General features: G+C 41.7%; 3 protein-coding genes across 8 annotated transcripts in view; 1 reads left to right on the top strand and 2 right to left on the bottom strand.

The window, feature by feature from the left end:
- nup153 (nucleoporin 153) overlaps window positions 1-15,013 on the bottom strand; it is a 15,945-nt gene extending 932 nt beyond the window's left edge. Inside the window, exons 1-21 of one of the 4 annotated variants that reach the window (XM_085791612.1) lie at window positions 14,854-15,013; window positions 11,305-11,536; window positions 10,938-11,213; window positions 10,102-10,241; window positions 9,073-9,201; window positions 8,713-8,829; window positions 7,825-7,869; window positions 7,532-7,585; window positions 6,155-6,307; window positions 5,997-6,049; window positions 5,258-5,393; window positions 4,686-4,853; window positions 4,501-4,599; window positions 4,301-4,385; window positions 4,072-4,173; window positions 3,303-3,959; window positions 2,967-3,170; window positions 1,804-2,757; window positions 1,219-1,629; window positions 896-1,114; window positions 235-421 (exon numbers count right to left, since the gene is read on the bottom strand). In XM_085791612.1, the coding sequence (XP_085647738.1) occupies window positions 235-421; window positions 896-1,114; window positions 1,219-1,629; window positions 1,804-2,757; window positions 2,967-3,170; window positions 3,303-3,959; window positions 4,072-4,173; window positions 4,301-4,385; window positions 4,501-4,599; window positions 4,686-4,853; window positions 5,258-5,393; window positions 5,997-6,049; window positions 6,155-6,307; window positions 7,532-7,585; window positions 7,825-7,869; window positions 8,713-8,829; window positions 9,073-9,201; window positions 10,102-10,241; window positions 10,938-11,213; window positions 11,305-11,536; window positions 14,854-14,982 (4,550 nt within the window). In that variant the 5' untranslated portion in view covers window positions 14,983-15,013. The remainder of the gene's footprint in view (window positions 1-234; window positions 422-895; window positions 1,115-1,218; window positions 1,630-1,803; window positions 2,758-2,966; window positions 3,171-3,302; window positions 3,960-4,071; window positions 4,174-4,300; window positions 4,386-4,500; window positions 4,600-4,685; window positions 4,854-5,257; window positions 5,394-5,996; window positions 6,050-6,154; window positions 6,308-7,531; window positions 7,586-7,824; window positions 7,870-8,712; window positions 8,830-9,072; window positions 9,202-10,101; window positions 10,242-10,937; window positions 11,214-11,304; window positions 11,537-14,853) is intronic. The other 3 variants (XM_085791614.1, XM_085791613.1, XM_085791615.1) reach the window with 3 other exon arrangements.
- Window positions 15,014-15,607: 594 nt separating this feature from the next.
- ptdss1b (phosphatidylserine synthase 1b) lies at window positions 15,608-22,930 on the bottom strand. The gene is made up of 13 exons (XM_085791603.1): window positions 22,666-22,930; window positions 22,386-22,477; window positions 21,858-21,902; window positions 21,629-21,753; window positions 21,126-21,284; window positions 20,472-20,623; window positions 19,719-19,860; window positions 19,427-19,539; window positions 19,196-19,261; window positions 18,121-18,220; window positions 17,441-17,500; window positions 17,140-17,218; window positions 15,608-17,051 (listed from the first exon to the last, which is right to left on the bottom strand). Exons 1-13 carry the CDS (start codon window positions 22,842-22,844, stop codon window positions 16,954-16,956), a joined length of 1,410 nt encoding a protein of 469 aa, XP_085647729.1. The 5' UTR covers window positions 22,845-22,930; the 3' UTR covers window positions 15,608-16,953.
- Window positions 22,931-23,223: 293 nt separating this feature from the next.
- Window positions 23,224-26,543, top strand: mterf3 (mitochondrial transcription termination factor 3). 3 transcript variants are annotated; one of them, XM_085791605.1, is made up of 8 exons: window positions 23,224-23,283; window positions 24,060-24,418; window positions 24,527-24,679; window positions 25,311-25,500; window positions 25,636-25,783; window positions 25,865-25,936; window positions 26,066-26,227; window positions 26,327-26,543. In XM_085791605.1, exons 2-8 carry the CDS (start codon window positions 24,067-24,069, stop codon window positions 26,519-26,521), a joined length of 1,272 nt encoding a protein of 423 aa, XP_085647731.1. In that variant the 5' UTR covers window positions 23,224-23,283; window positions 24,060-24,066; the 3' UTR covers window positions 26,522-26,543. The 3 variants fall into 3 exon arrangements, with proteins under 3 accessions (XP_085647731.1, XP_085647730.1, XP_085647732.1); XM_085791604.1 differs by having other exon boundaries at window positions 23,224-23,306; XM_085791606.1 differs by having other exon boundaries at window positions 23,224-23,320.
- Window positions 26,544-26,936: the final 393 nt, after the last annotated feature.

Below are 26,936 nucleotides of genomic sequence, written 5' to 3'. Positions count from 1 at the left end.
TTCAGTCTCTTGATAATGAAAGTGGTGGGTTTGAAGCAGTTATGTTTTTCTAGGAAATAAAGAGATGATATTTCTACTGAAGCTTTTTTAATCTGAACATAAATAAGGATGTGGTGATTTATTATCTCTGCTCTAAATGTTTGGTACCTTACCCTTTGTTTTTACTTTGAATGGGCCAGAAGATGCACGTTATTCAAAATATACTTGCATGGAAACTAAGAAGGTGCAACATACCCAATATTGAATGCAGGGGGTTGTGAGAAGTTGAATCCACCTCCAGGTGGTCCTGGCTGGGGTGCAATGGAGGGGTTGGCAGCGGGGGCAGGTGAACCTGTGGAGCCGACTCCAAAAGTAAATACACCTGAGGTGTTGTTGTTTGTTGCTCCAAATCCACTGGCTGCTCCAAACTGAAAGCCTCCACCTGTTCAAAATAATGCACATTTACATGTTTACAGACAAATATAATTTCACCTACATGTGATACATTTCATAATATGAAGATGACACATTCTTCTCATGGCTTAAAGCCTGATAAAATGTCTGTGCCAAAAAATGTATGTGTGTGTGTGGGTGGGGGTTGAGGCAGTGTTTTTTACATGTTACGTTAAGTGGCCAATGGCCATAATACCGTAAGCTAACGCTGACACTTGTATCTGCTGAATGTGGTAGTGCAAGTTCATTCATTCGGTCCATCTATAATTAAGCAGCTGACAAGTACAAAAAACATGAACACAGGTCAGACCTCTCACTTCAGTGACGTTACAGTAACATGACCTACTTTCAAAATTCACTCAAACAGCGCCACACCAGGAACCCTGCACCCTGTCGGAGAACCTTAAGCCCTGTGTTTTACAGACAACCTGGGAAAGGGCCTGAAATGGTTCCAGTGACCCACCTGGTGCAGAGTTATTAGCTGCTCCAAACACAGGTGTGGAGTTGGTCTGCTGTCCAAAGACGGGGGCAGCATTGGATTTGGCCCCAAAAGCTGGGCTTTGGGAGGGTGTGGCTGGGAAAGGGGATCCAAAGGATGAGCCAAATGAAGGAGCCTGGTTGGCCCCAAACCCACTAGTGGGAGCTGAGCTGAATACAAATGGAGCGGGCGCTGCAGACGGAGCTGTGAGTTAAAGAGAAAAATAATTAAAAAATATATAAATATATACAGATTGTACATACAACACCAAGATTTGAGTCCAACAACCACTTATTGCAGATACAGACCTGCAGAAGAGACAGCAGAGGGAGCTGCTGCTCCAAAACTAAAGGATGGAGGAGGAGGAGCAGCAGCAGCAGGAGCAGCAGCACTGGCAGGTGCACCAAAGATAAAGGGTTGAGAAGGAGCTGGAGCTGAGACAGAGTTCAGAGGAGCCGCTGAGGGAGCAGGCAGCTGGCTGTCCTGGTTCTGGCCAAAGACGAAGGCTTTAGCTGGAGGAGCATCACTTGAGGTTGCAGCAGGCTGACCAAAAACAAAAGAACCGGGAGCTGCAGAGGGAGCTGGAGCCTGGGTGGAGCCGTTGTTGCTGCTGCTGCCGAACAGACTGGGAGTCGGAGTTGAGGACGACGAGGATGTAGAGTTGGTAGGATTACCAGCCATAAAGGAAAATGCTGGTTTTGGAGCAGCAGCAGTGGAATCTGGTGGAAGACAAGAAAAGTGTTGCTCATGGTGTGTAGTGCACAGCAGCGAGGAATTTGTCCTGCTTACTTATTCTTACAATACCAAATTTTTGTCTATTTGAGCTAAACATGCTTATTTTAATTGTGTACACATTCTTCCAACAGTAATGACAAATAATAAGTCAAAAATACCTGTAGCACTTTGTCCAAAGGAGAATGTGGGCTTTGGGGCCTCTGCAGCAGATGTTTCGCTCTTGTCTGCTGGCTTTCCAAAGGGATATGGAGGTGGAGGTTTTTCTGTTGGAGCACTTGGCTTGCTGAAGGAAAAGCCACCTGTAGTGGCCGCCGCTGGTGTCGCATCTGCATCTTTACTAGCAGCACCGAAGAGGAAGCTAGATGGAGCTGAGGGTGCAGCGCTTTCCTTCTTTTCCTCTGGCTTCCCGAAGGTAAACGTGGGAGCTGCCGGCTCTTTGTCCGCCTGCAACGATCCAAAGGTGGAGCCCCCTTGTGGTGTGGCCGTCACCAAACTCGGCTCTCCCAGTCTCCCAAACACAGACCCGGCAGTGGTGGTTGTGGTGGTGGTTGCATTAGTGATTGTTGATGTGGTGTCGTTTGATGGTGCAGGACTGTCGCTCTTTCCTTGAGAGGAAACAGGAGGAGTGAAACTAACAGAGGATGAGGAGGAGGAGGTGGTGGTGGCGTCTGATGTTTTCTCCTCAGGTTTTGAAAGTCCAAAGGTGAAGCCTCCCTTAGAGTTGCTTTCTGTGCTAGATGATCCAGTTCCAAACATTATCCCGCCGCTGGTTCCGAACTTAAACCCAGAACCGGCGGCGGGTTGGTCTGACTTTTTGTCATCACTAGAGGCAGCCCCAAATTTAAAGCCCTCAGAGGAGCTGCCAAATTTAAACCCTGATGAGGCATTAGTGTCTTTAGAAGTGGTTTCTAACGAGGCGCTTCCAAATGGAGTTCCAAATTTGAATCCACCTGATGATGATGAAGAAGAAGAAGAGGACTCGGAAAATGAGCCCCCAAACTTGAAACCTCCAGATCCAGACTCCGAGGTGCTGTCTGATGTACCAAACTTAAATCCTCCAGAACTAGAGGTAGAGGTCCCGCCAGTTGACGAACCAAAGGACGAACCAAAAGCTGAAGAGAAACAGGGGATAGAAAAGATGCAAAAGAAAGGGGGGGAAAGTATGGATTAGGTTCAGGTTACACATCAAGTTGTGAGTTTCCCAAAAAATTATATTTGATCAGATTTGGTTTTGGCCATATTGGAAGTAACATATAATTCAAAGGATTAGATTATTAGACGATTAATGTATCATTGCTCTACCATATAGAAATCACAATACCTTTAGGCTCCACGGTAGCCCCGGGTTTGGTTGTCTGACAAGCAACACACTGTACATCAGCAGCCTTATTCTGCACAAGACATACATCACAATCCCAGGCACCCTCTGGCTTCTTGAATTTATCTCCCAACCCAAACACTGGAGCGGTGCTGGCTGGAGAGGAGGACTCTGCAGAAGCTCCTGAGGATGTTCCTGCTGATGCTCCTGTGATGTTGATGAGGAAAGGGGAAGATGCTTCACTAAACAGACAATTGCCTTTTTTTTTTCCTTTTTAAAAATACGACGACACAGCTGGATTATCTAAACACCAAATGTGCACAGCCATGCTCTCATTACCTGGTTTAGCGCTCATGCAGGCCACACACTTTGAGTCTTCTGCCTTGTTCTGTACCATACATGTATCACACTCCCATGCACCCTCAGGTTTTTTGAATTTGTCTCCAAATCCAGCGAATCCTGTGGAGATGGGAGCTGTGGAGGTGGGTACAGTCTTAACAGCTGAGAAGGCAGAAGGGAGAGTCAGTGAGGGTTTAAGTCCTGTCCCGGGTTTGGCCGTTTCGCAGGCCACACACTTTACTGCATCAGGTTTGTTCAGAACAAGACACGTATCACAGTCCCAGGTTCCTGCAGGTTTGGAAAACATCGTGCCAAAGCCTGTGGTGGTTGTAGTGGTGGAGGTGGTGTTCGTGCTGCTGCTCTCCAGCCCAACCGAGGTTAAGGGTGAAGGCTTACTGTCCATAGATTTTGATGAAGAGGAGTTGGGCTGTGGGGCCATGCAGCAAACACATTTTGCATCGGATGGCTTGTTCTGCACCAAGCACACGTCGCAGCTCCAGCAGTTTAGCGGAGCTTTGAACATATCGCCGAGTCCTGTTGAAGAAGAGAGGGAAGAGGTGGTGGAGGTGGAGGAGGAGGGGGCGGTGGATAGTGTAGAGGTCTGGTGGGGAGAGTTGTCCGGGCCTGGGGAAGTCCGAGTAACAGGAGAGGCAAAACCTGAAGAGAGAAGAGAAGGAGAAGAGTTAAAACAGCAGACTTCCCGATTCAGTCACGTACCGGGCAGAAACACAACAACACGGTTGTAGATGATGCGTCCGTGATTCCCCACCAGGTGCTTTGAGAAGATCCAGAACGCTGCCCTGCTTCAGGGTCTTGGCTGGTTTAAAGGGTCCTTCAAAATCTTCTGTGCTTTTGTTTGCTGCTGGCTTCACTGTAGAAATCATCATGACAACACAAAAGTTAATCAACACCAAAGTTGATTATGAATTTTCGGTTTTACGGGAAGAAACAAGAATCAAACAAACTGTAATAAAAAAAGAAAAAAAAAACATTCTTACCTGCTGTTGCTATGGGAGTAGCCAGCTTCCCATTTGACAGAGAGGGACCTATTTTTGCTACAGGTGCACTAAATGTAAATCCAGCCTAGAAAACAGGAACAGCAAATAAACAATCAATCAATGTTTACTTTTTTAATGATATATAAAGTGTATATAAAGCTGATTATATTGAATTAGCAAGTAATAAACCATTTACTCACTGAGGGGGAAAAGGAAGGTGGGCTAGCAGCAGTGGCTTTGACAATAGGGGAAGAAAATGTAAAAGGGACACAGGGGGGAGTTGAGGCCGCTGGAGGCTCCTGGGAAAAAAAAGAAAAAAGAACATAAGTAAAATGTTGTTTTCTAATTAGACGTGCCTGTAGGAAGTGAAAGTTTTAGGACCGACCTTATTTGTGAACATTTCCTTAACGGGAGTAACAGCTGTGGCTTTAGAGGGGGTGCTCATGGTGGTGGAGGCAGTGAGAGGTGGAAGAGGGGAGGAGAAGCTGAAGGTGGGCAAGGCGGAGGTGCTGATGGGAAGTGAAATGGCTGGAAGGTCGGGTACTTCAACCACCTGGAAATCAGAAATTATTATCACTTTGTGTGCAATTTTAAAGACCGGAAGCTTTCTTTAGTGAGAACTGCAAACTAGCAAATAATTCAGCACATTTTAGAGGAGACAAAACCCTGGTTCATATCAATCTGAATGTTTTAAAGGACACTATGTGATCTTTATTGATGTCTTTTCTCTTGCCTGATAATAATTCTAATGCTGCCCTGGCATAAATGTCCATAGTAAAAGTAAGAACACCAGTTTCTTTCTTTACTTTCATACAAAAACTGTTTGTGTATCTAACTGATGAGGACTGGGAAACCCAACCCTAAGGTTAAATAATGAACAATGCTGTAATAGAAATGCTCCACTGTCAGTCTTGAAGTCAGAGCCTTGTGGTTTTTGGTGCAAAAGCTTCTTCTCACCTCGTCCTCTTCAGGGCGTTTGGAGGAGGGTCTTGCAGTGGTCCGCTCTCTCTTCATCTTGCCCCCTCCAGAGCCGCCGCCGCTGGCTGCAGGCGTACTCGACAGAGGATAGGCCGGGATGCTGGAACCCATTGTGCTAGTAGAAGACAGCACAGTTACAGTCAGTACAATAAACTAAGGCATCCACTGAAAAGGTTTGATAATTATCATAAAACAATGTGACAAGGAGTTGATCTCAGGGCTCCAGGCTTATTTTTCTACTGGTAACATTGGTGTTAAAAGCTTTCTCTTTTCTTTATTAACAAGATTTCCTCTTCCGCTATGTTGTAATCTATATAGTGCAACATCAAAGTCGTTTGGAATACATCGGCCTACATTTCTACCACCGACACTATTATAGGTGCTGCCATTAGGGTTTAAAGTGGTACTTGGTCTCTCCCTTATCATCAGTTGTGTCTCAGCTGGTGGAGAGGGAGAGCTGATGAAAGGACCAGACTGTCTACTACTGTTGTTTTTCTTTTTAAATGATCAGCTACAATCACTTAACCTAAGGAACACAGTAACAACTAATGACCCGCTCAGCAGGTTTCATCAATTTTCTTCAAAACTGCAAACTCACATTTAGCTCACACACTTGTTTTTGTTGAATATGCTGTTGAGATGTTTGCATTACGTTTAGTTATCGCTCTAATTATTTGAAATAAATATACGGTTACTCCCAGCAGTGTTGCATTAGTACCTTTGAGATGGACCTGGGGTTGCTTTAGGTAGCTGAGGTGATTGTCTTGTGGGCTGTTGAAACAAGGATAAGAAAATAATTAGAGCAGTTTGTATTAATCACCTGTTGGCAGTATTTAATGTATAGGACCACTGCTGTGGGGTAAATTAAGGCAGCACTGTGTTACTGACCGTCTCTCTCGGGGTCCTGTCCAGACTTCGGCTCACTCCTCCAGGAGTCAAAGTAGGCCTGAAGGACACGGAGCGGTTTCCTGACACTGAGGCTGCAGCAGGAACCACCAGCTTCTGCACCGGCGGGAGAGCGGGATCCATCTGGAATGAAGAAAGTGTGTTTATACATAGATGAAAATTAGAAACAGACAAGAAGTGCTTCTACACCCGAGTGTGGCTAATTCAGCTCCTGGCTCTATGCCACAGAACTCAACAGGTGTACAAATGTTAGACACATCCCAGATGTGACCAATACATTGACCAATGCATTTCTCACCTCCAGAGAAATACAGGATTGTTTCAGAACAAAACACGCAGGGCACACACATCGGGTATAACTGCACAGACATAAAATCTTCATCCAGCAAAATGATCGTTTCAATAAATACATAAAATTAAATAACACCAGTGTTATCCTTTTATTTTGGACTAGAGCTCTATGGTTGTTTCACCTTCTTGCTGGCACATTGCTGTTGGTGTCGTGCTGATAACAAAAAAATGAAACACAGAAAAGCTAAACTAGGCCTGTGTATTATACTTTGTCTCTCAAATGCAAAATTCCTCACTGTGAAATCCGAGCATCCATTTCCGCGCCAACTGCTATTTGTTTAAAAAAAAACAAACAAACAGTAAAGGCTATTTGTCAACTCCCAGTCTCTTTAATCGTTGAAAAAAAAAATGCAGTTCCTCAAATTATATATTGGATTTCCATAAGGTAATATGACGGATTCATTTATAGGGAACTTGCAAGGGTCAATACACCATTGTTGGCCTTTACAAAGCAGCTGTCGCAGATAGAAATGCCTGACAGTTATTACTGAGGTCAAGTCCAGCCCAGTGCTGGCACAATTTAACAATGGACCACACTTAACACACAGCACATACACACACTTTCATGAACTGAATACAACCTGCAGTCTAGCACACTTTTGCTCGCGAGCACTTGTGTGCACATGCACGTATAAAGAACAACATGCACGCACACGCAGCGGTGAACAGCTGTGTCCCGGCCGCGGAGAATCCTGTTAACTATTGTAAAGGAGGCCAACAGGCAGCGAGGCAGGAAATGACAGAAAGACAAACCACAACAAATGCTGCCGAGTTTGTACAATGACATCCCTGTTTCATTCACATCACTGAGCCTTGTGAGCGTTGTGCAAACACTCCAACCGAAGACACAAGTCAGGTTTGTTTGCTGATGTGCAATATACCAGCTTCAAATCATGCAGGGACATTTGGCGTTATGTCTTTATAAAATCAGAATCTTCTCACAAATAAAATTTTTGACATGAATGTGGCCACAAGAATAACAGAATCTGTACTTACCCTTTTCTTTTTTGCCTGGAAATGTGAAACATCTAGATTTGATCCATCCATCAACTGCCAAAGGAAAACTCATGTCAGAAAACAGGTCTTCTTTATGGGACAAAAATCAATAAAACTTCTCTATGTACTTTTCCAGTATTTTACAATTTCACAGAGACTTATTACTCAAAAGTATTTCTGGCCCTTTCTTACATGTTTTGGATATTAATGACCACTTGTAGTGGTTGTACCGCCTTGTACTATGCTACTGTTCATGCTTAGACACACAATTTAGGGGCATGAAGAACACTTACTGGTGACATGGGGGATGAAGCTGCTGCTGGGATTCTCTTGGCGTCCTGTAAATAAGAGAAAATGTCAAAATAATCTTGCCAGGGAAAATGCTAAAATATGACGACACAAATTCTATAATAACGACATATTTAGTGCTAGAGCACTGATGCACTTTAAGTTGAAACCTGGGGGTTATTCCATCAAAGTCACTAAGAACATCCAGATTATGGTGTAATCTTGAATCTTGAATTAACGCAAACTCCAAACCAAGCCCCAACCAGTTCCATCAAGTGAGATCAGCCGGCTCCACTTGATGCCAATTCAAGCCTCACCTCGTAGAAGCCCACACCAGTCGAGTGCCAAAAATATCCCAAAATGGCCCAAAGCAAAGGAAACACACGCACCGAAGCTTCTCCACAGCGGAGTAAACGCTCCTTATGGAGATTTATGATGAATATAATGTAGGCTACAACACGAAAAGTAAACACTGCTGCCGTTGACAAGGTACCGGAGGAGGTCTGGAACAATACGACTGACAGGCTCAAAGCGTAAATGACACAAAGTTCCTTCTGTTTGAGCATCATATGAACCTCTCTTGCAGGTACGCTGTATGGCTTACTAGGTAGAGGAGGCACAACTTATGTCTCCGCTGCAGCCGTCACGGAGGTCGGAGCTTAGCTGAAAGCACCAGGCTTAGCCAGAACCATGGTTTCCATGGTTACCGAGGTGGAGCTAATCTTGGCCACGTTGATGGAACTGAACTCTCACTAAAATAAACAAGACTAGGACATTTAAGCCAGACTTTGAGCTAAACAAGCTTGATGGATACCCCCCAGGTTTGAACTACAGAGATTGTGTTTCTGTGCGTGTGCGTGTGCGTGTGCGTGTGCGTGTGCGTGTGCACTCACGGCCAGGGGGCTCGACATGCGCTCCAAGGACTGCAGGATGCGTCTGGCTGTAGCGCTGGTCACACCACAGGGCTGAGCACCGGCAGGCTTGGCCTTGATCTGTCTCCTCACCGGGGCCTACGGATCAGATGAGCTAATTTAGTCTCCAATTATAATAATAAAAATATTCATACTTGAGTCGCATTCATCTTATGATGTCAGAAATTAAGTGCTCACCTAGAAAGGGCAAATACACTTCAAGGACATTGAATGTACATGTACAATTTAAATAACTGGTTGTCATGAGTTAATAAATTCACCATTATTTTGCTCCAACATGAGTCTCTGAGCTTCTAGTCTACATGGCTGTCACTAGCTCACCTGGTACGGTGTTCCAGGACGTCCGCGAGAGCTCCTGACTGCAGCTGCCCCGCCGTACATGGTCTTCCCGGGGTAGAAGGGTGAGTCTCCAAGCTGGCTGGAGTTCAGCACTGTGCTGTTTAATGTCGACTGAAAGAGAAAGGGTTAGGGTTGAATGTAACATTATTGGGTATAATTCTCAGGCCCATGTATTTGTCATGTGTGAAAACATGTAGGTTTAAGCAGCTAAACAAACATTGTAATCAAAAAAATGCAAATAAACCCTGTAAATGTTTAAATAGCCAATCATCTTTATTAATATGTCAACTTCTTTATCCTTAACTTTCCTGTGTGATGTAAATATCATCACAATGTGGTTTAATGTGGGGAAAAAAAACCTAAATCAATCTCCGGGTGTCGTTGTGCGTTGTTAAAACATATGCGGCAACAAGCTCGGACTTGTACGAGGTGTTGCTGCAAATTTTGTTTTTATATCCTCAACAACACTTTCTTCGGACTGCAGTGCACACCAGGAAAGATTAATTCTTATGAAGTGTTGGCGAGGCTCAGCTGTGGCGTCTGGCACATTGCCACCCGCGATAGTTGTTGTACAACATGTTGGTGACACCAGAGAGAAAGAAAGCGACACATCAAGACACTGCATGGCCGTGGGCAAGGTGGCACTTTTCCAGATTATGCATGTAACACATAACACCTACTAATTATCAATAATCAAAACTGAAGCCTGAGGCACCATAATTTGTTTAGCGACACCTGAAACCCAGTGGTCAGCTTAAAATGTGACCAAGTTTGTGGTACACGTGATTTTGAAGAGTTGGTGCACTGACCAAATTCCAGAGGGCCATTTTATATTAAGTGGGTCACCGCACTAATGGCACAGCCTAGATCAAACCCTGAGACACCAAAATACAGAGCTTTGTGGCACAGATTTGTTCTTTCAGTCTGCTTTTCTTTGCTTTCTTTCTTTTTTTTTGACCATTACACATTGACAGACTCATTATGCTGATGACAGAAACCCCAGACACTCACATTGGAGGATGTTCCAAAAACTGACAGGTTGAAAGCAGGCTTTTTCAGGCTGGAGTGGGAGGGCTGAGGCCCAGAGTTTGTTCTGTCCATCTCGGGGGACCAAAGCTGGGGAAGTGACGCTGTTTTGGAAGTGGGGACATCTGAAAAAGAGGAGATTCATCTCAGACCGTGTTGTGGAAATCAAGCTTAGCATTTCAGATCTGGGCCCAGCCACAAACAGTGAAATAAAGCCACAGACACTGACCTCCACCTACGACAACGCGTACAATTCAAAATGTTTCCTTTTGGGTATGTGCTTGAATTTGCTATAAATATGCTTATATTCAGTTTCAGATAATAAGAAATCGTGTACAAACCAGATCAACACAAGGTGAATGTTGTGATGTGTGTGTCAACATATTTTCAAGCCATTAAAATGTCAACTTTTTAATAAATAATGTCCATTAGAGGGCACCAATACAAGACGAGACAATAAAACTGTAGGAGCTCATTGGGGTGCATATCTGTGTCCTCATGTTGCTACTAGTGCTGGAGTGGAAGACTTGGCCAACTGTAACTCACATAGCAGCTCAAACTCTGCCACCGAGCTGGGTTGAGAATTATTACATCCTGACCGCCACACTGTTGTTGACTTATTAACTCGTTTCAGCTTGACCTACATTTCATTTCCAATCAATAAAAGTTGATGTTGTGTGACTTCTGTCTGTCATTCAGCGCAAGCAGCCAAAGCACACATGAGAACAAGTTTGACAAACAGTAGTGGTTGTATTTTTATTATTTGATAATCAAATTTGAAATATTTGTTGACAGCTCTAATGCAAATACTCTGCCTTTACCTTTGTCAGAGGCGCGAGAGGAAAACCCGCTTGTGGTGGAGATGTTATCATCTTCATGCTGCGATAAGTTATCCTTGATTTCTTTAACCAAAGAGAAGCCAGTGGAAAAGGGCCCAGGGGCTGTGGAGGTGGAGGGCTGGGAGAAGAGGCTGCTGGAAGCCCCCAGTGTTGGGGAGGTGGCATCCAGCGGGGGGAAATGGAGGTGAGAGCGACTCAGAGGCGGTCGAGAGAGCACATACTCCTGAAAGTTCAGGGACGCCCGACTGGTTGAGGGCTCTGTGCAAGAGAGGACGGGTTCAGATGAGCACGATGGAGCAGAGGACAATGCAAAACTACATGTAATGGGTTTAATAATCCCTTCCCTTACCTGTGTTACTGGTGCTGGGCTCTGGGGAGTCGCGACCATCGAGAGGAGGAGGTCCCTCTTCACTGCCATTAGGGGGAGGAGGAGGAGGAGGTGGGGGTTGGCAGTTCTGGTCTGTCCCTTGTACAGCCCCCCCTCCTTCAGGAGCATCTTCATTCTTGAAGTATTTCTGCAGCCAGGAAGGAACGATGCTCTTTACTGTGTCTGTCACCCGACTGATGAGGCCTGACTGCTGCTGATAAAAACACAAGGAACAGAGAGGAGGCCATAAACGGGGGATGAAAAGTGTGAGCGGCACAGATGAAGGCGTATAGACACTATAAAGAACCATAAACTTGAGACATTGTTTATGGCGGCCCATTGGAAATATTCCTCTATGATCACCGCCGGATAAAATTCAGTGCATGTGAAACAAAACAAGTAAAAATACTTGGATGAATTATGTGGATTTATGTTTTAACAATTTACACCAAGACAACAGAGTACGGATGCTTGTATTTATGATTATCAAAAGATAATAAATCTTTGGCGAAACCAATTTCACATAATTTGTTTCTAAGGCCATGAAACATATAAAAACAATTGCTTAACTCTTGTGATTTAACTCCGCATTTTATTATTTGAATCAGCTGCACAGCCCCACTTGCAATGAGAAGCCATTCGTCCTCCCCAGTGCAAAGCAAAACACAAGCTCAGTAAGACAGAAACTGGGTCAGGCACTGTGTATGCTTCGATGAAGCAGCGAGCAAGTGACGCTGGTTTGCACTGTACTGAGGTGGATCATTTTTAATCAATAAGAATGAGTCTTGACTCCTACACCAGGCATCACAGGACCTCAACAGAAAAATAACTTCTGTAAAACACTTAACTTAGTGAAAACATGTCTTCTACATCATTGGTAACCAGTTAACTAGAATATATCCAACGCCTCTGAACGGGTTTGCAGACCTTGAAATGAGAATACTGTATTCAAAAGTTACCAAAATGCGGTTGAACTTTGTGTCTCGAGTACAAATCATTCCTGTACTTGAATGTAAGAGCATCTCATGCTGGTATATCTCTCATGAGTCAAGGTCTGGTTCATGACATGAAAGGTGTCATGACAAATTCAAAGGAGGGTCCACTGTGCAGCAGTAAACATTTGCTTTAGCTATTTTCAGCTCTAATTTCATTCATAACACAATATGAATATTAGATTGGTATTATGACTGTAACTGAGTATCTTAAGATGAGGTGAAGTTACCAGGTGGAGAAGGGAAAGGGAATATCTAAGCAGAGGAGCTAGTTAACTGGTGCATTTCCTCATGTACATGCTGTGTAACCCCTGACAGCTTTCAACTCCTGATAACAGCCGTGTGTGTCTCTAATCTTTGATATACACCTGTGGGGATCCCTGCACTTTAACCCATGTGCAAATACACACAACTTTGACAAGTCAAGAGCTTAAAAACACGACAGACCTGGTTGACTTTGTGCTACGTACAGTATTGCTGTTGTTAGGATTTATGGGTGCCACATTTCTGCTGTAAACAGGGTCACGGCATCAACTGACACTGCTCTCTGGGAGTTCTCATGTCTGACTTGTAACATGTAACTGAGAGGATCAATATATTTAACTTTTAAAGCTCAGAAAAATCACATGAATGAACGTGCTTAACTATACTCCTACATCCTTATTTCCGATGCTATATGCCACATGAGGGTATGAAGTAAATGCTGGCAAGAGGGTCTTCCACTGTTACGATTTGCAGGCAATGAAGCTGTGAGATGAATCAAAACGGTGACAATGCAAAAACTGCATGTCTTATCATGCTCAGGCGTTTTAAACTAGCATAGCTGGGTAAACCAAGCTCTACTACCCAATTATCAAGTTGAACTGTAAACAAGAAAGGGAAAACCATTGTTTTCAGATGACTTTGGTCCTGACTCATCTGTGGTCTTTCGACATGATATAACGTATGAACATTAATGTATGTAATCATGACTCCATATCACATACAATGGCCCTTCTCAAATCGTATTCAGGGTCAACATATCATATACATAGGGTGGTGTCAAGGGATTCACTGATACCGATACCACATACCAAGTCAGCAGGATTCATGAGCAAAATTACTGCACTAAGTTTAATATTCACTCAGGTAACAGTTCACTAAGCCCACCTGGTTTAAAGTAATGCAGAGTTAAACATCAGTCCAAAGCCTTCACTGAATTATACTGTTCAGTTTTTGTTTAAACTGTTTTAAATAGGTGTTTATTGAACTTCACGTTTCTTTCAGAGGTGGTACTTTGTGGTGGTGCTTGCTGAATTGTATTGTGCAATATTGAGGGGTATTTCTCCAACCCATATTTATCTCAGTGAAGGTGGACTCACACTTGTGCTACACAAATAGTGCATTCATGACAAAACCGTTAAACACAGAAACTTGAAATTAATGTCATTTCTGTCTGTATGATCATGGCTTGTAACTTTGTATGTTTCGGTAAATGCACATAGAAAATTGTTAAATTTGAATTCAATTCATTAATTTGAAATCACTGCCCAAAAGCAATGATATATCAATTAAATAATCTAAATGTCTGCTAAGACTAGCTACTTAGTAAACATCTAACTGATGTTCAATCTGCCGGTTTAGTAAATATACAGTAAATAGTAAATAAATGAATAAATAAAATATTGATAGGCTTTTCTGTGCAGCCATAGGACACATTAGTAGGTTGATAGTCATATAAACAAACCATCTGATTTGTAGTTCAGTTGATTAACGTTACTCTGCGTAGTGATTGAAAAATACATTATTAAGTCCGCCGTGCATTTAGACACATCACATCCACTGTTCACATCGTGGAGTGGCTTTAAAACTATCATTAGTCGTTGTCCCAGCGCCAAGTGAATCCACTCAGACAAACCATGTGGGTTTCCAACCAAGTCGATGCTTCCTGCGCAATCCAACGGGCTGAGATTTGGCTAACACGGGGTTAGCCTGAGATCCCAAACGTTTCCCGTGACGCCCGGTGCCACTGTATGAAAAAAATCACCTGTATTATTAAAGCTGGTGTCACGCAACTGCGTCCGAGTGTAAAGTGGGACCCAAGCGATCATGTCACGGCGTGAAGCCTCCAAACTTAAAGACTCAAAGACAACAATGCGCTGCTCGCCTGTGCTAGCGTCCATTAGCACCAACGGCTAACGTGTAGAATTCCACTTCCTTGCTTCCTGCTAACTGTGCTAACAGCTAATAACTTCCTAACGGCGCCGAGCCTGGCTCTTACAACGTGTCATGTGTGCGTTTATACCTGTAACAAATACTGGTTAACTGGTCTAAAAGACTTCCCCGTGCCGTGATTTGACCTGTCAAGTCCGTCTGATTTAGCTAACCCTGTAAGCCAGCATGCTAATTCACTAGCAGCGCGTGGAGGCCACGAGCGCTAACAGCAGGCCGTAAAAAGGTCTCCAACAAAACAATAACAACGACTGAAAGATAGTGGCACTGCGGTCACCGGGATGTCCTCGACAAGAGCTTTTAACACGAAAACTTTCGCTCGATTTACCTGTTTACTCTTGGCGTAAGGTTTGGAGGCGATGTGATATCTCCTGCTTCTAATTTTCCCTCCACCCGTGGCCGCCATGGCTCTTTCGTCTGAGCGTCTATCGGTGTTTCGGCGCCGGATAGCTGTCATCCAGCACAGGGGCCACGCACTGAGGCATCATGGGAAATGTAGTAACAGAACGTAACAAAGAGGTTTGACAGGACATTGTACCACATGGTTTTAACCATAGAGGTTTTAACATGGGGTTATTTTGATACTACTGAGAATCGTGTTTATTCTTTATATTAGCATGCTTTAGTCATTTCAGCAGAAAGCAAACCATGGTGGGAAGTGATTGAATGAGCAACATTTACCCGATTGATGTACTAAATTAGCTACCTTTGTTACTTTATATTTGAATATTTATATACACCGCGGTTGAAACGAACAAACATACAGTTTTAGGATGTAGGAGCTTTTGATTTCTAATTACTTTGCAGAGCCATAGTATTAAAAAATATCCAATAACAAATAATAATAGATTAAGCTACCAAACATATAAAATACCAGCATTTAAATCTATGCATACACAAAAAAGCTTTAGAAATTATATAGCTACTACTATAGTTTATTAGTTATTTGTTATATTGAAGATTTTGCAATGGGGGTTACAAGCAGCACATTTTTAACATTTGATGAAACATAGAAAACACAGTGTGCCCTGACTATTACATTTTTGTGTAATACACTCTAAACATTGAAATCACTCTCACAGGCAAGTGTTTAAGAAAGTTTTATTCAAGGTGTCAATACAAATTTAATCAGGAAACAATCACTTAGTAACATACAGTATATCAAACTAACGGGATGTTGTAAACACATTGTGACATTCAACATGAAACTACTCTCCATCATTCAGTAATATCAAGAAGAGCTTACGCGGACTAGTTTCCTATTCTGGTCATGTTGTATTAACCCACTGAAAAACTAAAAAAAAAAAAAAAAGGTTGTGTTTGAAAAGTATAATTTCTGTGATTATTCTATGCTATTGAATGTCACCACAGTGCTATTGCATTGAATATCACAGTATTCTGTCAGTACACCATACAAATACACTGTTCTCTTCTACTAAATACAAACACATAGCCTACAAAATTGCAACAATAACATACATCCCAAGAATTTGAATAATCACAGTGACAAAAGCTTAAAAGAGCAGGAATGTAAAACACAAAAATGCTACAGTTGGTTGTTCCAGTAATTTAAAGTAGAGAAACAACCAAGTATTGACTGAGGAAAAGCAGACAGTACAGTTTTATCAGTAGATAACCGTATTATATATAAGTACAAATTTGGCACTTCTGGCATTATGTAAACACAAATACATCAAATCAACAAAGTTAACCTATAAATCACCGTTCAAATTACTAATTAAATGTTATACACAATAATAATTGAGATCTTTAGTTTTTCCTATTAAAGCTAAGAAATTCAGTGACAGAACTATTCAAAAACAACAGTCAAGACAACGAGTGCAAACAAGTCCAGGGGTCTTTAGATATACTATATACTCAGGTTGGTGGTGCAGACAGGTTTGTAAACCAGAGCACACTGATATAGCTGGCACACCCCTGACTGGACATACGTGCATGTCCCACAGTGCAAAACATCCAAACAACATTCAGTAGTTTAAGGCAGAAAATGCTGGGTGTAGTAGGACGACTGAGGCCCACATGCTAATTTAAATAGTCCAAGTAAGGCAATCTTGTATTTCAAAATCTAGTGTATATTGCTTAGAAGTACCCCTGTCATACAGTATCAGAGGTTTTCTACTACTGCAGATTCCAAAGAGCACACAACCCCAGTCTGCAGGTCTATGTAGCTTTCATCTCATCGTTGTGTTTCGCCACCACATTGCCACAGCTACAGCTTCATAAGCTGAAAAAACATATCAAAACTTGTAGTGTTTTATTTGAGTTCACCTCCTGGCCTTTAGGATTCTTCAAAATCTTAATGCAACTAATGTGCATAATGTTTTGCCCCATTCGTTGGGTGCTTTTTAGAGTCTATCCATCGCTTATCTCCCTAATGGAGGATTTGAATACCCAGCGATTGTGTTGGTTATTGTCGCTTTCCTCCCTGGCCATTCACAAATCTGTTCCTCCCAGAGGCTCTTCTCCGTTTTGTAGGTTGTAAACTTCTCAAGGACTCCTTCTGCCCTGTGGAGTAAACATACGTGATTTTGTTAGGGATTAAGGTTAAAGTGTAGTGATGAGTTGTCACCAGTTTGTCTGGTATGAGACTGACCTGCAACACCATCTGGGATGAAACCACACGAGTCAACAACACTGCTGTCATCACAGTCTTCAGTTTGCATAGGAATGCTCTGTAAATAGGAGCACAGAGTCAGTGGCTTTGCGCAACTCTTAACAGTCAAGTAAAATTAAGCTTCAAGTTGAGAACAATTTTCAAAAGAAACATGTCACAGCAGAAAGAGCACAGGAACTCAATTTAGTTCAGTTTCAAGATCCTGGTGTTGTGAATGCTGTTGTTAATGTTATCAGTGACACCATTTTACTAAAGACCAAGACATCTTACAACATCTTACCTTCATTTTACTTTGCTCATACCACACCATCCCATTTAAACATAAAAGTGTGATGAATGCCTAAAAAAGAGGAATTGTCATAAGTTAGTAAACATGCTCAAGTGCAACATGGTGATGCAACAATGTTTTCACACTAGACTAGTGTATTACCAATTTGGGTATTAACAGTGACAAATAGGCTAATCAAGAATAGGCACTTAGTATGTGCTGGGGTCGGGCTTGAAAATGGCTAAGAAGACATTAAAGTGATAGGATTTTTAAAAGTGCCAACAACCATTGGAGCTGCAATGATAGCAGCACTAACAGAAAGAAAAAATGCAAAAAACAACAACAAAAAACATGTACCCATTGACCTTGGGCAGGTTTGTTTCGTGCTCATGTCTGAATTGTCAGCTTTAACACCAACACGCTACAGGACTCTGTTACATGTCACAGCAACTGTTACCAGGGTCCAAGTACAACATCAAACACACATATTTATGTTATGGGTCACTAAGTAGACATCTGTATGACAGGATGAGAGGAGCAAAAGGGTCATTTAAGATTAATATTATGTTATCTACTCCTTTTAATAACTAGTTGAAGTGAAACATGTCTTTAGGTAGTGCAAAAATATAGACACACACACACACACACACACACACACACACACACACACACACACACACACACACACTTACCAGACAGAGTAGCCACAATAGGACAGAACGGATTTGTGTCTTAGAAAACAAGTCATGTCCAAATTTTACACAAGCAAGAGCCTCCAGGAAAGCAATAGCTCTGAGGGGAAACATGAGGGTAGAATTAAATGGGTAGATTAGCTGCTCTTGAAATTTTAAGCACAGATCACTGTATGTAACAATTGCCCCCTCTCTTGGCAACAAAATTTCATTGCAATGGAGCTCTCTGTGGACACCTGTGGCATTTACGTTCAAATGCATGACTGTGCTCTATATTGTTGTTTCTTTGCCATTTGAACGCATGAGCTGAACTAATTTATTTTAGACTGCGGGAGGAGCCTTTTCAGTTGTAAAGGTTACACTGCAGAGGTAAACCCCAGATGAGAGAGTGGTCTCAGTATTCAGTGTTTTAAGCAGTCGGAGAGAGCCTGTCTCGTTGCTATAGAAACTGGAGCAGACAGAGGACATTGGCAGCTTTATGTCTGAGATGAGGTCATAATGTTATGAATTTCAATGGGCTAGAAAGAGTTAGATAACTGAATTTACATAAAGCAAATCTGACACTTAACAGTTATAGAACAATTCAACAACAACAACAACAAAAAAATCAAAAACTTGCAGGTACCTTTTTTTTTTTTTTTTTTTTGCTTGTTTTCTACCTTTTCAAAGTAGCTTAGCATAATTGTAGCAAGTGGCCAGTAAAACTGTGGTTGAACTGTTATCAGTTACAACTCTGTGCGAACAGTGATTGATGGTTAACATCTAGTCACCACATTTCAACAATAAACAGGAATAGATGATGACGTGACATTTTCAGCTCACAGTCAGAGTAGAAGTTCTCACAGCCATTTGCTGGATTAAAAACAAGGATATTAAACCAGGGAGGGCACATATCATTGTGATATACAGTAAGCCAACAAGATCAAAGCAACTTTTAACCAAAACTCTGCAGTCCTCATAATAGCTTATACTTAGGTTACACTAGATTTTCAAAAACTTCCATTAACGCAGCTTCCAAACTTGTTTCTGGATCATTAAAAAAACAGATCTAACTGGACAAGTGATATGTACTTACCCAAAGACCCAACACTGTGTGCCTACTCGTTTACACTGAGTGTCTGTCAGGTATGCATAATACTGCCTGAAAAACATTCAACAAAATAAAGTCATTTTAATTTCTTAAAACAGTAATCAAAACAAATATTTGATTTCCACACAGACCCTAAAGGTCAAAAACTGTCTCAGGTAGTGTTCGAATCTATTATGCCACATTTACTGTTGCTGGTGGTGTGTAAAGTGAACTTACCGTACAGTTGGTGCTGTGATGACGCCAACGAGGAGGATACGACACCAGCTGAGTGGGTGAGAGGCCTGGAAGACGAAGATGTGCTTGAGGAAGAACGTGTTCAACTCTGTCAGCTGTGAAGATAAGAGATTTAACACAGTCACCAGTTCATAGGAGTCTCCATCAAAGTCTTTGGTGACACATTTAGATGGCAGGATGAGATATTGCTGATCTTTGAAGAACCCACAGATTAATACCTGGCACTCTGACAGTCGTATAGTCATTTCTGGGCCAAAGCTTGGTCAAAGCCTACCTGCCATAAGATCATGAAGAGGTAGATGCCTGCCAGCCTCTGGGAGGACGACTTTGGGTCGAACCAGCGCACGTAGGTCCAACTGGCGGGGGTGAACTGGAGCACGGCTCGCTTGATTTTCCCAGTGGTGCTGTGGATTTCCCTGAACAGACACAGTATGTGCACCTTTGAGGATCCAGAGATAAATACAAACATTCATACGATAACATGTGGCTGTGGAGAATTGTTTCATACACCATCTGATTTGGACAATTTGTGTCACGCAGCAGTGAAGCTCTACGATGTCTCTGCACACGAGGAAGAAGAGAAGGGAAGAGTAAAGCTTTCTACAACCAACACTTTTGTTTTTTGTTTTTTGCTGCAACAAGTTTTAAGTACGTTGGAAATGATAAAGAATGAAGATTCAGGTTAGTGAGGTATATACAGAAAGCAAAGTGACATGTCTAGTCCAACATGGTGTCAAATCCAAGGTATGAAAGCGACGAAAAAGGTAGGATTTTTACCTCTATTAAATTACTTTTTCCTTTGTGAAAAAAGGGAAATGGAAACAGGCATAACAAATGTTACAGGTATTCCTTATATAGATTTAGATGTTTTTTAGTAGGTTTTCTCAATATCGGCATTAGCTGATTAAAGATGCTATTGATCGTGTTTTAATGGGCATGAAGGAGAATGGGAACTGGTAATTACTGGACTGAGTCTTTCCTGTGGGAACAAGCATCTTTTTGAATTAGAAAAAAACAAAACACTGACTTGATGCTGGCCCAGCGGTAGGTCCTCATCTCCAAAAAGCGGCACACGGTCATACCCAGCCAGATGCCTCCTCCGTTACACAACAGTATGTCTAGTATCACCTGATCCCACCAGCACTCAGCAAAGTTTGGCAGAAGGTGCATGAAGAACAGCTGCAAAAGAAAAATGGTGGAGACGGCAGTGAAAATTAAATATATTTACTTGGTAGGAAGTTGTATATCAAAATCTCTTCAATCAAAGGGCTGGGAAACGATAACATCTACAAATACAAATTGAGTTAGTGTGTGTTTATTTAAATGACTGTTGCACCTTGTTTGACCACAGACTCTGTGGCAAAGTCGATTCTGTGATGAGTAAATCTGGCATTAGGCTAAATCCTGTGATCTAATCCTTTCAGTCAACAACTAGGAGCAGGGCAGCAGCTCTTGGCATGTGCATAAACTCCTGCTGATACAATTGTTTCATAATAGTGGTTTCCTCCTGAGCTATCAATCTCTACTCAAACTGAGCTGAAATCACACTGTTCTTTTGTATGAGCACGATCACTACAGTTTACAAAAGTTTTCTTTTTTGCTTGACCTTGCAGAGCTCAGAATACATTTAGTTAACATCCTACAATATAATGTAGGCAGATCAGTCATATGCACACGTTACCTCGGTCAGTTCCCAGGTGATGCTGATGGTCCAGCACAGGCCGTAACTGCGGATGAGCAGAGCCTTCATGGCCCAGCCTGCAAAGTGGCCGAAAGCAAAGATGTCGAAGTGGCTGAGGACGCGCTCCCATGTTATCACTGTACAGTTTACAGCATATTCCTGTGTAGAACAACAACAAAAAAAGTTAATGGCCACCAAAAAGGAAGTCTGAATAAAATCTGGAAGAAAAATGCAGTCAAATTTTACAACAATTTTATTTGAATAACTCAAATTATGTATAAATAATGTGTCTCGGGGGTGTTCACAATAAATACAGCAAGTTACATCAGCTCTATTCCTTAAACACACCCAAATGAATGATGTTTTTTTTTGTTTATTCAGTTTGATGCTTGGGATATACATTCAATACATGATCATGCAGGATTTTTTTATTATACTAGATTTGATACAAGTTGATGGCTCAGGGGCATATTAACTAATTATATTGTTCAAACCATCCTTACCATGATGTCTGCTTCCCGTGTGGCATAGCGCAGATTTGGGTCCACCCAGTACATCAGTATCTTCACCTGGTCCCAGTTCAGGAAGATGAGGAAGACCAGAAAGAGGAAGTAGAGTACACTGAGACCTGCCCACAACAGGAGAGAAGCCAGGTTGAAAACAAATGAAATTGGGATCTTATCTGAATATTCAGGTTATTGGTGAATGAGGAAAAAGTAGGCATAAACTTACCAAACACTATTCTCCATATCGCAGGATGTGGCCTGGTAAAAGGTCCTGAAGAAGAAAGCAACACAAACGGTGGTTCATTTGCAGTCAAGCTAAATTTGCTGAGTGAACATAATCTCACTCCACTTAGCTGTTGTTCAGACCTTTCACCTGTCTTAGTGGACAGAGTTTTCTAAAATGTCATGTTTTTGTCTCATTTCACACTACATAAGATGATACATATTCAAGTTTTCTTTATTATTATTTACTATGCAGATTATTTTTTCACAATTAGATGTTTAATTGTTTGTTCAATACAATGTAAGAAAATGGTGAAAGATTCCCTGCATAATTTCCTAAAATATACAATTGCTGGCAATGGTTTGTGACATGTGAGACAGAGAGGGAAAGATCAGAAAATATTTTATAATTTTGCTTGAAGAAATTACTATTGTGTAATTCAAGAAGAGTGACTGGTGCAGGTTAGGGTTGGGATTAAATCACATACCACTGAATGATGGGGCCATTGTGAATTTTATAGTTATAGTTTACCATTAGGAAAGGCCAGGACACTGATGACCAAGAAGAAGGAGACAACCACAAAGAGGCCCACTCGGAGGTTGTTGTCTAAGTGCTCATCATCCCTGTCACAAAAAAGCACAAAGGTGAGGTTATGCTGCAGGGCTCTTACTCACCACCACTGCATGCCATTTACAGTCAGCTGTAGAAAATAACCGGTTTAACTCCACACTGTGAAACTGCCAACTTCAAAACAGAAAACCTAGCCGTACATTTAGCAGAAAAAAAAAGTACTATTTTCAAAATTATTTACCTGGTGAGGGCAAAGTACATCAAGCTGAGCACAGTAACTGTCAGCAGCGTGATAGTGTGCGGCTTATAGAAGAAATCAATACAGATATCTTCCACTTGTTGCTCGTTTATCATTCGGAAATGTAACTTATAAGTGGTATCGTCCTTCCGCGCTGCTTTAGTAGTCGCAGCGGCTGCCATGTTGCCAGTTGCGCGATAATTTCTGAATTTAACTAATTAAATTTTAATGGCAACAGCCAAAAGTCATAAATACAGATGGACAATACATCGCTAATGAGATCCTCACGCAGGGACGTTGACGGTGGACTAAACCACAGAGCTACTGGGGGTGAGTGGACGTGAAATTACATATTTTAATGATAGTCACCAAAACAAAAGCGGTACAATTTAAAGACAGTATTTTAAACTATTGGGATTGGTTATTTATTTTTGAAATAATTACGTTTTTCAACCTTATTCAGACTCATGTGTACAAAAAAAGAAAATCGGTTCTACCGACGCATACACCGCTGTGGTACATCCCATATTGTGACATTTCCGCTAAGTTCTTCCGGTATGAAGCACATGAAAACAGTTTACATTGAATGAGACTACGGTCAATGATGGAGCCGATTTGAAGGTTGACTGTTTTATTCCTGAACTGTAAATTATTAAACGTAAGTAATAACTTAATTTAAATCGTTTCTAACTACATTTTTCGTCTTTAGCAGTGGTTTGTCCCGCTAACGTTAACTCCTTGTAGCTTTTTGTAGGACAACGACTCACTGTCAGATCTTAACCTGTGTGTATCGACAACAAGCTTCAATTTATTTTATTGTTCCTACCATAGACATAGAATAATATGTATGTATACTATGTCTATGGTTCCTACCGCATTTTTTCTATAGCTACAGAAAACACCGGCGCTGAGTGAATCTTAATTTTTCTACATACCATGAGCAGCTAAATGAGCCATCAGACGTCTCACCCAAAAAACTTGTTTTTTTGTACATCATCTTATTTTGCCATGCCATTAATTTATATGATAATCTGTACACATGTACATTATTCCTCGACTTTGACATTTAAAAAGGATCTTTATTGTCATAGTAACTGTACTACAAATGTGTTATAGCTACAATTTAAGTTTGCTTTTATTTGTTAATCTGGTGAGTTTTGTACCCTTGATTGTACTCTCCAGTAAAAGCTTTCACTAAATATCGACACAGTAGATAGCCTGTGTTCAAAGATAATGATAATAACACAGTAGTTTATATTGAATAGCAAGTTTTATATTGTCTTAATTCATGATTTCTCTTTTCTGAGTAAGTGGACAAGTGTATGATTTGATGGGCGGGTTATCTTATGGAAAAATAAAACCAAACCCAACATGATGTATGCGTTTTATCTCTGCAGGATCACCATGACTTCATCCTGTGCACAGCTGTGTCTGAGATGCAGAAATCTTCTTTCCTCCAAGACAGTGGCTACCACCAGGCAGTTCACTGCTCAGGTCCACCAATGCACAACAGTCAGTGCCACCGGCAAAATCCCACAAGGATTCACAATTTTCAGGGAGCATCACAGAACAGAGCAGTTACGACAGAGGTGGAAACAACAGATCATCTGTTACAGTGACTTAACGGCCAAACATCTGGCAGCTGAGGCTAAGGAGGACAGAGTCACAGTGTCAAGATCTGATGTTGTGGCACATGAGAGCCACCTGCTCCCCGTCAGAGATGCTGTGCCATTGAATGAAAGTCAGATGCCATTAGGTACGTATTGGTTTGCTGTTGCTGACCATAAAAGCATATTTGCATATTCTGCTGCTTTTTATCTCATGGGTGTTGTATCAACTCAGTCCTTTTTTCTAAACTCATCAGATCTTGATGCTGCTGCTGAGTTTTCTGCATTAGAGGAGATCAGTGATGAAGAGGCGGTCACTGTATCTGTTCCTGCTGCCATACCTCCAGCCTCCACCTCCCTTAGAGACTACGTTGACAAGTCAGAGACACTCGGCAAGCTGGTACAGCTAGGTAATGATGACACTGTAAATTAAAGCAGAAGTAAGTGATATATTTGTGTTAATATAAGTCTTAAATAGTTATATCTTCCGACAGAAATCACTTACATAGAGTGTTTGGTCTGAAACACGGGTCTGTCAGTCACTCTGCTCTGAGCCGAGGAGAAAACATTTATCGTATCCTACAGTTTTTATCCAATGAGGAGAGAGAACGGCATGCAGGGCTGTGTGTGCAGCCAAGGGACGCCGTGAATGTGGCGACGTAGGGACGAGGACTGTTATGGTGCGTTCAAGGAAACTCGTATTTTTCCGACCGTGAAGTCGTACCAGTTCGATCTGGTACGAGTTCACCGGTCGGAAGTTACGAGTGGCCGTTATAGTGACTTTCAAACAACACGAGTGGGTTGCCTGGAACGCTACAAAGTCGTAAGTTGTGACTTGAAGCTGTAATTTACGATTTCAAAAGCCTGCCTGGAACACAGCATTAGCGAAAACGACCGGACCACTTACTTCTGCTTTAACATTTGAGAACATTTCTATAATATTTATTTTAGACCATTTGGAAATGCATATAGAACTATAATGGTAAAAAGGGATGAGATCTCTTTTTTTTGGTGATCGTTCAACCTCTTTTCTCATTGCAGGTGTGAATTTGTGGAAGCTGGAACAAAGGCCCAACGTGGGCTCCATGCTGCTGAGGCTCGACTTCAACACAGATGTGGCTCCGAGGCTTGTGTTCCTCAAAGAGATTGGGGTGGAGGACTCTCGCCTTGGCTACATCATCACACACAACCCCTTCATCCTCACTGAGGATTTGGAAAACCTACAGTCCAGGTGATATGAAAGGCAGAAACAGAAATGTTAGATGTCTTCACACTGTAACTGGGTTATCTGCACATTGTAGTGGTGGCAGGTCAGAATCTGTCATGAGACTCTCTCTCTCTAACTTTCTTTTTATTGTTTGTGAAGGGTGAACTATCTCAAGTCAAAGAAGTTTAGCTCTGAGACGGTTGCATCCATGGTGTCCAGAGCTCCCTATCTGTTAAACTTCAGTGTTAAGAGACTGGACAACAGATTGGGTTTTTATCAGCAGCAACTCAACCTCAGCACTTCTAATGTAAGCATCTTCAAGTATTATAAGTGAATTAATGGTGAATTTGTCGATAGAAATTGTAACAGGTTTTGTTTCTTTTTCCAGACTCTGAAACTCGTAGCTCGTCTGCCTAGGTTACTGTGTGGCAGTTTGGAGCCTGTTAAAGAAAATCTGAAGGTACTGAAAAGACCAAATATCATGCATATATACAGTAAATACATCTGTTTGACAACCTCCTGAGATACAGAGTTTCATTATGTTGATTCTTTTTGTGTGTGTCTATGTGTTCATATGTTATCGTCTTAGGTTTGTGAAATAGAGTTCGGCTTTAAGAAAAATGAGATCCAGCACATAGTTATTGCCATCCCAAAAGTGCTGACTGCCAATAAAAGGAAGTTGACCCAAATATTTGACTTCCTTCACAACACTATGAAAGTGCCCCACAACCTGATCACCAAGTTCCCACAGGTACGTTGAACTGCTGTTTATCCGCTATTTAAGGATCAATGTGTATCCATTTTACCATCCATGTTCTGAATTATAACTTGAGCATATCTCCTCCTGTAGGTCCTGAATTCCAAGTACTTGCGAATCAGAGAGCGTCACCTGTTCCTTGAGTACCTTGGAAAAGCTCAGTACGACCCAAGCCAACCCAACTACATCTCCCTGGACCGCCTGGTGTCTTTGCCAGATGAGACTTTTTGTAAAGATCTGGCTCTGGCCACATTGGAAGATTTTTATTTGTTCCAAAAGACACTTTGATTCTTTCTTGGATGGCATAAAAGTGGTTCAGCATGCAGGGAAAAAATAATGCCACCATGTCAGAATATATGCTGACATTAATGTCTTTAAACATACAGTATGTTTGAAATAAAATGTTTGCTTTAATAAATGTACACACTGTACATCAGCTCCTCTGCTTGAACTACTGCTCTTATTTACTATTGTCTATCTGAAGTAACCAAAATGTGATGTAAAACAAATGTTTCAGTTGAGACTGTGCACTAAAAAAAAGCACCCATCAATGGGAGTAGATTGCACTTGTGAATATGAAAAGTGATCAAGTCTCACTTGATTTGTGATGGAAAGCAACTGCTCTGGGCACATTAACCCACTGTATTTAAAAACAAATAGGAATTTTCATGTCATGTACTACTAGTACTGATCCACTTCATTT

Source organism: Trachurus japonicus, chromosome 11, assembly GCF_045865225.1.
Source record: "Trachurus japonicus isolate A0001 chromosome 11, Traja_1.0".
NCBI lineage: Eukaryota > Metazoa > Chordata > Actinopteri > Carangiformes > Carangidae > Trachurus > Trachurus japonicus.
Note: the sequence above shows the minus strand (reverse complement) of the source record. Positions and strands in the feature narration are given on the sequence as shown.

Coding starts and splice junctions, on each gene's coding strand:
- ptdss1b (XM_085791603.1), bottom strand. CDS start 22,844: ATGGCAGCCGCTGCGACTACTAAAGCAGCGCGGAAGGACGATACCACT. Junction 18,221..19,195: donor ACACAGTGTTGGGTCTTTGG/GTAAGTACATAT, acceptor GTTTCCCCTCAG/AGCTATTGCTTTCCTGGAGG. Junction 17,052..17,139: donor CATCCCAGATGGTGTTGCAG/GTCAGTCTCATA, acceptor TTTACTCCACAG/GGCAGAAGGAGTCCTTGAGA.
- mterf3 (XM_085791605.1), top strand. CDS start 24,067: ATGACTTCATCCTGTGCACAGCTGTGTCTGAGATGCAGAAATCTTCTT. Junction 24,419..24,526: donor TGAAAGTCAGATGCCATTAG/GTACGTATTGGT, acceptor TAAACTCATCAG/ATCTTGATGCTGCTGCTGAG. Junction 25,784..25,864: donor TCAACCTCAGCACTTCTAAT/GTAAGCATCTTC, acceptor TTCTTTTTCCAG/ACTCTGAAACTCGTAGCTCG.